Source organism: Juglans regia, chromosome 12 (genome assembly GCF_001411555.2).
Source record: "Juglans regia cultivar Chandler chromosome 12, Walnut 2.0, whole genome shotgun sequence".
NCBI lineage: Eukaryota > Viridiplantae > Streptophyta > Magnoliopsida > Fagales > Juglandaceae > Juglans > Juglans regia.
The window spans coordinates 6,623,217-6,635,274 of NC_049912.1; the positions used below are offsets into that span (position 1 = coordinate 6,623,217).

The 12,058-nt window shown below is 36.6% G+C and overlaps 2 protein-coding genes across 3 annotated transcripts; one reads left to right on the forward strand and one right to left on the reverse strand.

The window, feature by feature from the left end:
* The first annotated feature begins 2,777 nt into the window (after positions 1 to 2,777).
* LOC108985911 (cyclic nucleotide-gated ion channel 1-like) lies at positions 2,778 to 10,226 on the forward strand. Of its 2 annotated transcripts, none has more exons than XM_018958381.2 (9): positions 2,778 to 3,167; positions 4,061 to 4,168; positions 4,849 to 5,392; positions 6,439 to 6,651; positions 6,723 to 7,021; positions 7,162 to 7,273; positions 7,673 to 7,909; positions 7,995 to 8,392; positions 8,827 to 10,225. In XM_018958381.2, exons 2-9 carry the CDS (start codon positions 4,140 to 4,142, stop codon positions 9,125 to 9,127), a joined length of 2,133 nt encoding a protein of 710 aa, XP_018813926.2. In that variant the 5' UTR covers positions 2,778 to 3,167; positions 4,061 to 4,139; the 3' UTR covers positions 9,128 to 10,225. The 2 variants fall into 2 exon arrangements, with proteins under 2 accessions (XP_018813926.2, XP_018813927.2); XM_018958382.2 differs by having other exon boundaries at positions 2,807 to 3,167; positions 6,780 to 7,021; positions 8,827 to 10,226.
* A 484-nt stretch (positions 10,227 to 10,710) lies between these two features.
* Positions 10,711 to 11,536, reverse strand: LOC108985912 (non-specific lipid-transfer protein A-like). The gene is made up of 2 exons (XM_018958383.2): positions 11,050 to 11,536; positions 10,711 to 10,944 (listed from the first exon to the last, which is right to left on the reverse strand). Exons 1-2 carry the CDS (start codon positions 11,457 to 11,459, stop codon positions 10,920 to 10,922), a joined length of 435 nt encoding a protein of 144 aa, XP_018813928.1. The 5' UTR covers positions 11,460 to 11,536; the 3' UTR covers positions 10,711 to 10,919.
* Positions 11,537 to 12,058: the final 522 nt, after the last annotated feature.

Consider the following 12,058-nt stretch of genomic DNA (forward strand, 5'->3'; position numbering starts at 1 on the left):
ATTTAAGTCTAATATGCTAAAATAACCTATTTTAATTCTTCAAAAACCCAACTTCACGTAACTCTAAAATATCGTCACATTTTCTAAATTCATTAATGTCTCAATAATCAGTCTGAATGAAGTACAAAATCTAACTTATTTACTAATGAGATCAAATTATAAAATTGGGTAACATAATTATATAAAAAATCTATTAAAGTAGACAAAGCAAAAATACCATTTAATTAAAATAGGCTTAATTAGTCTCTCTTTGAAGAGTTCAAAATAAAAGTCTTGCACTACATTGTACTTCTAACAAATATATAAAAAAAATATATATAATAGTACTATTACCATATTACAAATCTTGATTGTTAACATTATAAAAATCGTATATTTTCATAAGTAAAAATTAAACCAAGACCATTTATTAAAAACATAACCAACAGACCTCTCATCTGAAAACCAAAATCTGGGAACTACACTAAGGGTAAACTGGTAAGTATCCAAGCATTAGGTTAAAACTTTCCATATATATCATATCTATAATACATACGTATATATAACTTATAAGAATAAACCACACAAACACACATACGGGATTAACATCCAGTATGCGGCGGCAGCAGCTTATCTAAGGGAAACTGAGACACGCGTGGAGGGGTGAGGCACGACGGGCTAGCTGGAGGGACCGAGGTGGCGCGACAGAAGAGCGGGAGTGCGACAGAGACTCCGTCGAGTTGGGCTGCGCAACAGCGAACAAGAGAGAGAGTGGTGAGCGAGAGAGAGAGAACGAAAACTCACCATGATGTAGCGAGGCACGCGACAGTCTGGGACTGGGCGTCGACCAGGGCAGTGTTCAAAGGTGAAGGCTTGACCTCTAGCGTCCTTTGATGGCAGTGGCGTCGAAGTGGAGGGGGCTAACGACGTGGCTCACGGTGGGATACTTCCCCTGTTTCGGCGTGCAAAAACAGAGCATGCCGTGGGTGTTCTTCCTTCAACAGTTGGGCGACGGTGGTTGGCTTTCCATGGTGGTGAGGACGGGCTGAAGGGTGGTGCGCTGTTTGGAAGGTGGAGTTGCTGACTACAACTTCGTGTGACAGGGCAGCAACGTCATGGAAAATAAACCTTGCTGCATGGCTGCGCTGAGGGGGAGGGCTCACAATGAGGAGAAGTGGACAACGGAGGGGAAGAGGTTGGGCAGTGGGGTTGGTTCACGGTGGCAGGCCAAGGCTAGCATATGCGAACGTGCTGACAATAGTGAATGAGAGGGAGTTAAAGTGGTGTGGAGGTGCAATAAGGCAGGTTGCGGCAACCCTAATCTGAGAGTTTCTTCATGCAACAGGGAAAAAGAGATGAAGCCCTAGGCGACAGTGTGTGAATGCGTATAAAGTGGATATAGATATGTGATGAAAACCCTAAGGAAATACCAAGATGAGAAAAAAACATGCAAGCCACGGACGTGAGGAAAATAGGGAAGAAAATAGACGGAAAGAAGGAAAAAGAAATAAAAACGTGCGTGAACTGAAAATAAGTTATTGAACAGAATAAAAAAACAAAATCCTAAAGCTGAGGAGAATAGAGGCATACACGCATGGGAGTGCAATCATGCATTGCGGCGAAAAAAAAAATTATAAACTTAGTTGGTTTTAATGGTTAAAAGACATGGGTGTGGGCTGAGATCTTGATCTTTTTCTTAAATCATCGATCACGACCCAATTTCTAAAAAAAAAATTCCACTAGTCCAAAAATATATAAAAATCAGACTTGACTGGGTCTGGATGTTACAAAAGAGATGATAATTGCAAATGTTAAAAGTCTCTCTAAATTTGTTAGATGGTCTGTAAACCATGTTAATTTGGCACATTAATGATTAAGCTCATAATAATATTGCTGAGTATTTCATAATCTAACACATTAAGTTAATAGTTTTTTCATGTTTGGGGGCCAAGAAATTAATTTGAAGGAGCCATCATATAAAAAAGTACATAATATAAGAATTTCTACACTATCATTCGGAAATAGCAATTTCTACATGCAAATCATAAGTTAATTAGTTCTCCTTTTCCTCTTATTAATATTGCAATTTTTTTTTTTTTTTTTTTATGTATTTTTTCTGAATAAATGCTCAGATTAATGCTCTTTTCGTTGTAGAGCTAAAAGCATACAATCGATCTCTTAAAGCTCCGAAGTTTTCTGAGAGTTAGCCAAAAAGAATGTCAAAATTTGGTGACGAATTATATATTGGTTTTAAAGTGGGCCTTCCACAAAAGGAATATATAAAATAAAATCTCAATTTTTTAATTTGGTTCATTGAAATGTGAGCTAATTAATCTTCCAAAGTTAAATTCCAGTAAAAATGTTTCATTTTCTGCAATTACAGTATTACTTTACCAACCTAAGAAGATTTTGGCGAACAAAAAAATGGAAATGGTTAAATTATAAAGAAAATAGATATTTATAATTGTGAATTGTGTAATCGTCGCGTAATCGTTTAAAAAAATAAAATAAAATATAAGATCTATACAAAAAAAAAAAAAAATTATTTTTTAATAATAAATTATATTCTTTATCAAAAAAATTATGTAGCGTTTATATACTTCACGTTTGTATATAAAATTATACAATTATAAAATACAAAAATATAGCGTATTAATTACGTAACTTGCATCTAGAATTTCTCGATTAATAACAAGGCCGTGTGGTCCATGGAGTCGTATGGACGAAAGTTCTATCCATGTAGGCCCCATCCAAATAGCTCTCAAAATAATTTCTTGGAAGCTGACTCTTCCCTCGATGGCTTACCTTGTTCTCTTGTTCACTTCTGTTTTTTTCATCTTTCATTCTCTGGTTCTCGCGAACTTTCGTTCTCCTGAGGACTCAGTCATTTTCCGCAAGGAACTTCTTCAAATACTTAAACACCATTCATCTTGTTTCTGATCTTCCATGAAATCAAAACAAATGTAATTAGCAAGGCTGAATAGTACTACTACTCTCTGTGCGTTGGGTGTATTAATATACCTGGATTCGCTCTCTGGTACCGGGTTCTTCGCCAAGCAAATAGCACCCATGTTATCATTCAAGAAAACACAAGTCCTAAGAATGATTCAGGTCAATTTTCTGCTTGTTTAATACAAACGTACGTACGGTTGGAAAGAGAAAGAAAAGGAAAAGCAACCTCGGAGAGAGTAAGAACTTTTAGTTTGATTGAGTTTAGTTCAATAACTTGGCCTTAGTAAATATGGTTTTTGTTTTGAAAAGCACGGCAACATAATTAGATAAAAGCATATAACTTCTTTTTCTTTTGTCTTCTTTAGGGTCCTTTTTACTTTCTCAGCTAACGAACATAAGGGTGATATTTAGCTTTTTTCTTTGTCTCTTTATGGAAACTTTCCATTTTCTGATGAGTTGAGATATGGATATTGAAACCGCAGTAGTAAACCATCATGTGTCATGAAGCCTCACCTTTTCTCTGAAACCAAACAGAATTAAGCTAAACCCGCTTTTGTTTTCTTAGATATTTTCTTTACATTTCCTTGCTTCTGACTATAATCGATCATATAAAATTTTTTCTTTGCATTCATTCTTGTTTTCTTGGACATTTTCTTCACATCTTGTTTTGAAATATTTTATTTTTGTTTGACTTGCTTATGCTTCTGGTTTAGGTAACTTCCCTTTTTTTTTTTTAAATAAATGATAAAAAAAGACCAATTGTCTACCCTTATTTATTTATTTATTTTTTCTGAGCATCCAATTGTCCACTTGAAAAACTTGCTTTGCTTTGATCTTTTATTAGTCATGTCTCTCTGTCTCTCTCAAGACTTCTAGCATTATTCTTGTAAAATGGGGTTAGGTGGGTACGTGTAGAAAGTGATGAGACCATCTTACACGTTTAATTAGTGGTTTTGTAGAGATAGATTGACTAGTTCCAGGTCTATAAGCTATACATGTTGGTCACGAAACTGTTATAAATATCGTACTTCTTACACTTGCTGATTTTATCTTACAATATATATAGCACGGCTTATTCTGTGATTCTTCCTTTGTAGAAAATATCAAACTTGAACTTGTACTTCTGCAGGGCCTGGATTTCAGCACTTGATAGCTGTAAATCAAAAGTACTTGGGCTCTTCATTTTTGACTTGTAATTGGCCAAAGTCATGGATTTCAGGAGTCCTTCGTTTGTAAGGTTAGTTTGTAGGGCTATATTTTAACTTTTCTTACACCATTTTATGTGCATGTGTCTTGAATACAATTGTTCTTCAATATTTTCAAACTATTTCAATATTATTCACAAATTATTTACTATTATTTACAAACTATTCCACTAATATTCACAAATATTCTCAGAATATCCCACTACTATTCATTATTTTATTATAACTTTTTATCTACTTTTCACTACTATTCATTATTATTCAATATTATATCATTACTTTTTGACTACTATTTATAGAATACCTGAGAATATCTCACTATTCAAACGCAACGTATCCAAACGAGCCCTGAAACTATCCTGGAACTTATTAAGTGGAACATTCTAAAAGAACATTACAAGAGGATCCCCCTAATGCATTCTATCTTTTGTGGTAAATTCGGTAAGGAACAATTGACCAAGATGATCACACGGGTGATTGGTAGTAATGCAAATTGTTACAATCACTACTTTGTCTCAAAAACTTAAGGTGCATAATCCTAAGGTCCTGTGCTAAGGATTGCACTAGTTCTTCCAAATATTCGTAATTAGTGCAGGATTGGGTAGTTGGACATGCCTGTCACTGACCATCCCAAGTAGTTATTTGATTTTGGTAGTGTACAATTAAGTACTCATATAGCTGCTGACATTTTGATATCTGTTCTTTTATCCAGGTTAGAGAGATCTTCGAGTTTTGAGCAGAAATATCCAAGAAACATCAGAGTGGTTTTTGGCAGAGTTTTGGAGAGTTTTCAGAGAGGAGTTGCGAGAGTTAAAAGTCTAAAAACTAAACAAATAAGCACCCGTTCTGTAGGGGATTGGCCAAAAAAAGAGTCTGGTCGTAATAGGGAAGTCTTTGATCCACAGGATCAATTTCTACAAACATGGAACAAAATATTTGTGCTTTCTTGTGTGATATCAGTGGCTGTGGACCCATTGTTCTTTTACATCCCTGTGATGAAGGACAAGTTGAAGGATGGGGACAAATGCTTAGATTTAGACAACCAACTGGCAATTTTTGCTTCTGTCATTCGATCCGCCATAGATGCCTTTTATGCAATTCATATATTGTTTAAATTCCATACAGCAATTTTCCTCCCGGCATGTCGAGGGTTTGGAAGGGGTGGGTTGATTAAGGATCGTATGGCTATAGCAAAAAGATACCTATTCACCGGCCACTTAATTATTGACATTCTATCAATTCTCCCATTGCCACAGGTATGCATTTGGCTCTCACTCAATCTCAAGTATCAGTAATCTCATTTGTTGCTAGAAACTCTATGCGTTTTCAACATTCAACAAAGTATTCAGTTTGGACCTGTGGTTGTCATATATGTTCACAATTTCATAAAAGGAAACTTGCTTCCCAACGTATATTCCACTATTAGAGAACATGACAGAGAGAATCTGTAACGCCCCAATGGAAGGCCCAAACCACATGGCCTATACTCCAAAAGGACTAGTCAATGATACAATTAGAGCCCCATTGGAACCTTATAAAGAGCAATAACTTCTCATTCCTAAGCAATGTGGTTTGGGCCTTCCATTGGGGCGTTACAAATGGTATCAGAGCCTATCTCAACCAGAAATGTGGGACTTGAGCCGTGCCACCTACAATGGACAGGCCCGACGAGGACGTCGGGAATTTAAGGGGGGTAGATTGTGATACCCCATATGATATGGATAAGGGTAGGTGGTGTATGGGATCCCACATTACTTAGGAAGGAGAAGTTCTTGCTCTTTATAAGGTTCTAATGGGGCTCTAATTGTATCATTGACTAGTCATTTTGGAGTATAGGCCATGTGGTTTGGGCCTTCCATTGGGGCGTTACAGAATCTCTCAAGGAAGAGCAGCCACATGATGCATTGCTCCCAAATGTCTGTATATGCTAGTAGGTCGGATTTTACATGCACTGAAGAACTATTTGGTTATTACCAATTGCAGAAGTGATTTATTAGTTCACTTTCTGAGAGCTCTAGAAAGTGATGATATTTTGGAAGCAACCGCACACACACATTATGCATATATAAATATGTTGAAATGCAGAATATTCTGGTGACTATGACTCAAGCTGAAAATCTTGTCAATTGCTTGATGTAAAAGAATGAACTATATATATAGAGTTTTAGGGCCTGTTTAGGAACACAATTGTTTTCCAATATTCACAAGCTATTTCACTACTATTCACAGATATTCTGAGATATTAATAGTATCCAAACGATTAGTCTAACAATTTCGGATGTGTTCTGCTTATTATGTTCAGGTGGTAGTTTTCGTTATCACTCCCAAATTAAAAACTAAAGTTCCATTGGTCATTAAGGAAATGTTGAAGTTCGTAATCTTCTCCCAATATGTGCCGAGGCTTTGGCGGATCTATCCACTATATGTAGAAGTAACAAGAACATCTGGCATACTAACTGAGACAGCATGGGCTGGAGCTGCTTATAATCTGTTCCTCTACATGCTTGCAAGTCATGTAAGTTTAGAGGTTATTTGATTATTCAGCCTATTCCAAGATTTCTGATCAAAATTAATTCGATATACCAGGTAGTTGGTGCTTTTTGGTACTTGTTGGCCATTGAACAATGGGATGCATGCTGGCAGGAATGGTGCAAGGATGATCACGATGGTTGTCAAGAATCTTTTTACTGTGGTATTCGGCATAAAATTAGCTTTGGAACTCAAATAAGTCAGGCTTGCCCTTTTATCAAGCCTGATGAGATTAAGAATTTAACTTCCTTCAACTTCGGAATTTTTATTGATGTTCTGAGGTCTGGAGTGGTGGAATCAAGAGATTTTCCAAAGAAATTCTCCTACTGCTTTTGGTGGGGTCTGCGCAGTCTGAGGTTAGTAATATATAATCCTCAAACTAAATTCATAGTTAGTTATAGATAGCAAGATTGACCACATTCTCAGCTAATGCTTTGGAGTTGAAGGCATTTTTAACTTGTACCTTACCTTTTTTTTTTTTTTTTTTTTCCCTCAGTTCTTTTGGCCAAAACCTGTCAACAAGCACATATGTTTGGGAGATAGCCTTTGCTGTTTTCATTGCCATATCTGGATTGGTCTTGTTCTCATTACTTATTGGCAATATGCAGGTAGTTTTCTTTGGTCCTCGGGGATTCTCTTAGCAAGCTACTGTTGTAGCATTTTGAGATGATTACGTTCAAATATTTTGAATTTTGTGCACATGCACCTCATCTAGACCTTCTAACTGATAGGCTTAAAGAAAATCAGACCACCTTCTATTCATCACATGTTAAACGTGCATCATACTTCTTTGGTATCCAATTAATACCTCTGAGGTATGTTTATTCTCAACAATCCTGCAGTTCTATTTTAACCTGCCAACTGACATATTGCCAACACAAACATGAATTGGGTCTGTTCTTCACAATTCCATCCACTCACTCGAACTAGAAATTTTCTGTAGAACCCACAATAGTTTTAGAATGGAATAAGCTGCTATATTATCAATTTTTCTTGTGCTGCTATAGAAATATCTGGAATCCACAACAGTGAAAGTAGAAGAAATGAGAGTGAGAAGGACTGATGCAGAACAGTGGATGTCCCAACGTATGCTCCCTGATAACTTAAGGGAGCGGGTCAGACGATATGAACAATACAAATGGCAGGAAACCAGAGGTGTCGAGGAAGAGAATCTCATTCGTAACCTTCCTAAGGACCTCAGGAGGGACATAAAGCGCCATCTTTGCTTGGATCTTCTCATGGGAGTGAGTGTTTTCGTTGGTTGTTTTTGTACTTCTTTTCGCCCAATTTTCAGCTAAGTTGTTCATCTAGACAATTTTTATCTGTAAGGTGCCCATGTTTAAAAAGATGGATCAGCAACTGTGGGATCCGCTGGTTGATCGTCTCAAGCCAGTGCTTTACACAGACAAGAGCTACATTGTTCGTGAAGGGGACCCAGTGGACGAGATGCTCTTTATCATCCGAGGAAACCTAGCCACCACGACTACCAATGGTGGAAGAACTGGTTTCTTCAACTCTGCTGATCTTAATGCTGGTGACTTTTGTGGTGAAGAGCTTCTTACTTGGGCCTTGGATCCCCAGACGTCGGCCCCCAAATTCCCCACCTCAACTAGAACAGTGGAAGCGAAAACAGAGGTTGAAGCCTTTGCGCTGATGGCCGAAGACTTGAAGACTGTAGCCTCTCAGTTTCGGAAACTTCGTAGCAAGGAGCTCCGACACAATTTCAGGCAAGGATTTAAACCATGCTTATGCACTTTTTGGATAACTATTTCATGGCTGTTTAAACAAAGCAAGGCTACACTAACATGGAGGAAAGGCTAAAAATTATGTTTAATACAAAGACAGAAATAATCGTTGTTAGAATCCTGATTAGCTTTCCCATTTGCATGAATGATTAAAAATATAATACAAATAAATAAATCTATGTATTCTCATCAGCTTAAATTTTTGAGATAAATGATAATTTCATATGATATTAGAATAAAAATCTTAAGTTCGAACTCTGATTATAAACTCTATTCATTGAAGAGAGTTGAGAAAGTGTTAAAGAATATAATACAAATAAATAAATCTATATAATCCCATCAGTTTAAGCATTTGGAACAATTAATGGTGATTTCGACAATCCCTTCATTATCTAACTCTGCAATATGACTTTCAGGTTCTTCTCACAACAATGGAAGACATGGGCGGCATGTTTTATCCAATCAGCTTGGCGCCGGCACTGTAAGAGAAAGCTTGAGAAGGAATTGCGCGAGTCAGAAAACAGACTGCAAGATGCTTTGGCAAATGAAGCTGGCACCTCGGCTAGTCTTGGTGCAACTATTTACGCATCAAGGTTCGCTGCCAATGTACTTCGAACCTTGAAACGGAAAAGGGCTGCAGCACGCACCACCAGAGCACCACAAAGAGTGCTACAGTTAATGCCACAGAAACCTACTGATCCCGATTTCACTGCTTAACGTACGTCATTAAAAGTAGTATATATATATGCTGTTTCAAGTTGATTATAACGCAGTATTTGTTTTTACATAAAGGTTTTTGAATCCATAGTTTTGTGTATAGCATGTTTTAATTATAAGCGAACTTCCAACTTAATATTAATCTAGGTCACTGTGTTCTGCTGTGTCATTGAACATCTACATAAACGCAGTTTTCTTCGTCTCCATAACAATATATATATTTGATAGAGAGAGAGAGAGAGAGAGAGAAAGAGAGAGAGAGAGAGAGAGAGCAACAGGTATTAATGCTTCACGTGTAACTCACATTTCTGTAGAAACTGCAGCTGCCAAATGTGGGACGTTGCAAGCATAGCACACTCCTTTAAAAAAATAGATAAAGAGAGAGTGCGAAATTTGCTTACTTAAAATTATGTATAGCATTACTCAATTTTCTTTTAAGACTGTAATAGAAGGCAAGTATATATATATATACACACACGTAGCTTTCGACCGCAGCTTGTGATATGTATCTCTCAAACTTTATCCGCCCCGACCCAAAGAACTTCTCAAGATCGAGCATGCCATGCAGAAGACATTTTCATGCCCCCATGGGCCTCTTATTATGTTGAACAAGTTATTCTTCGGCTGGACACCAATACTTAATCATTGAAACTTCCCTTGATATGCAAATGATCAGTTCTATATTTTTCAACCATTTAACATCATTTGGCGACTCCTCATATGGTCCATGTTGCTTTTTTTTTTTTTCATGTGTTTTTATGTCATTTAAATTGAATAAATTTGTGGTAAGGATTTTGCTCAGTCATTAAGGTTATGTTCCTTTGGCTTCCCCAACAAAGTTGTACAGTAGATCGATTATGGATGGCAAGCAGTCCGTCCTCATTGCTTTGATTTAGGGATTTGCCCTCCTTGCCCAATATTGTACACCAATCCTTCTCTCGGAATGAACATAAAGAAACTAACGATAGTTCTTTATTTTTTTGAATTGTTCTGCGGTTGCTCAAGACCTTTGGTCTCTTGTTTATGACCTTTATCTGTTGAGTTAGTCTACATACAGTCTCCAAATGGAGACTACATGCTCATACAAGTCCATACAGTTATGTTTAAAAAAATTTTAAAATTACAATAATATCCTTTTTAAAATGATATTTTTTTTCTTTTACCCTCATTCATCAATAGGACTGCACACACTCAAGATTGTAAATATAATTTCTCTTTTGGTGATAAGTGAGAATAATCATAAAGAAAGTTTTCAGTTTCGTGAATTAAGGTCTCTCTTTATCAAAATATGTATATGGCATTAGTACTGAGATACAGACTCATGTGTTGCCATTATGGTGAGATTCGATCCTTTTGAATCATGTTTGAGTACTGATATTTGGCTTTTCATTTTGTTTTGGCATGCCATTACCTTCTGGGCTTTAAGATTTGTAGTACTTGAAGACATTATAATGATTGACTTGATCATATATATATATATAGCCCTAATAGCAGAGTTGGTAAATATCTTTAATCAGAAAAAGTAATTTGAGAAATTACCAAGACCAATGTAAACGAAAATTCCAACAGATAGAAGAGATCAATTGAAAAAGATTATTTTTCATAAATAACTGATCATGGTATACATTATTATTTTCTTCATTCCTGGCTTAATAGATATTATCACTTGCATGGATTCATGCATGATCAGATTGATCATGAAGTCTTGGTAGGAAGCAGGATCTTGAAATATAGCTATATATATATGTGTGTGTGTGTGTGTGTGTGTATCTCCTAGTGGATTTAATTATGATCACCCTTCATGATAGAAAGATACCCTGCACGAAAGTTGAAGCAAAAAAATCAGTACCTTCTGTGCATGCACAGAGAGAGAGAGAGAGAGAGAGAGAGAGAGAGAGAGAGAGCGAGAGAGAGAGTATTACTTAGAGCAGTCTGTGCGACTGCTAATTGGAGGGAGGTCGATTTTGAGGCCACAATCCTTGACAAGTTGAGTAATGCGAGAAGGGTCTATTTTGCCGGCCGATGATCCTGCTGCCTTAATGCACTCACATATAGTTTGTCGATCTTGTTTGGATTTGGCGGCGGTAACCAACTCCTTAGCACCTCCACAACACTGCGTGGATGGCTTGTTCTCCTTTCCTTGTACGAAAGGCAGGCAGGGTGTAAGCTTGGTGATAACGTCGGAGCATGAAGTTGCATTATCATTTTCACTCATCCCTCCATAACTAGAACATGTATTCGAGGCAGCTGCATATGCTATCCCAGAAAGTAAAAAAACAATGGCTAAAACAGTGCCAACCCGAGTCATGGCTGCTGCAGTAGTAGTTGACATGATTTGGAAACTGATTTTTGTGTTATGAAAAGCTTCAAATTCCTAGCTAGGCGATGATATGCTTTGCTAGTTGTGAATGCTGAACAACATGCTATAGGGACGAATATATAGATATTGATGCTGGTGGGATGGTTTCAAACTCTTTTCTCATTGGTTTAATTTCATGCATGCAAGTGTCATGATTTTCAGTTGAATGCAATATGTTAGACGTTCCTGCATGCGCGCTTAATTCCGTGCCTTACCAAAATAAGGAACTTGTTGCTTTAATTTATAGATCACCTCTTGCTTGGCAAGGAAAAGAAAAAGATCAATTGATCATACACACACACACAGAGATCATGACCCAATACTGTTGCCTCAAGATCAACTCACATTCAATTAAGTAATCTTGCAACTTTTCCAAACTCCCGCACAAAATATAATAAATAGTTCAATTTTTTCAAATTTTAAAATAAAAATAATATTAAAAAATAATATTTTTACAATATTTTATTCAAACGAGGTCTTAGTTTGTTTAAAAAAAAAATACATCTCATCTTATCTGAACTGTGTAACCAAACGAGGTCTTAGATTGTTTAAAAAAAAAAGTAATCTTAGTT

Excerpts from the sequence above, each read along its gene's own strand:
- LOC108985911 (XM_018958381.2), top strand. The coding sequence starts at position 4,140 with ATGGATTTCAGGAGTCCTTCGTTTGTAAG. Across the intron at positions 7,022-7,161 it reads TGGGGTCTGCGCAGTCTGAG|TTCTTTTGGCCAAAACCTGT; the intron begins GTTAGTAATATA and ends TTTTTCCCTCAG. Across the intron at positions 8,393-8,826 it reads GAGCTCCGACACAATTTCAG|GTTCTTCTCACAACAATGGA; the intron begins GCAAGGATTTAA and ends TATGACTTTCAG.
- LOC108985912 (XM_018958383.2), bottom strand. The coding sequence starts at position 11,459 with ATGTCAACTACTACTGCAGCAGCCATGACTCGGGTTGGCACTGTTTTA. Across the intron at positions 10,945-11,049 it reads AGTCGCACAGACTGCTCTAA|GGTATCTTTCTATCATGAAG; the intron begins GTAATACTCTCT and ends ACTTTCGTGCAG.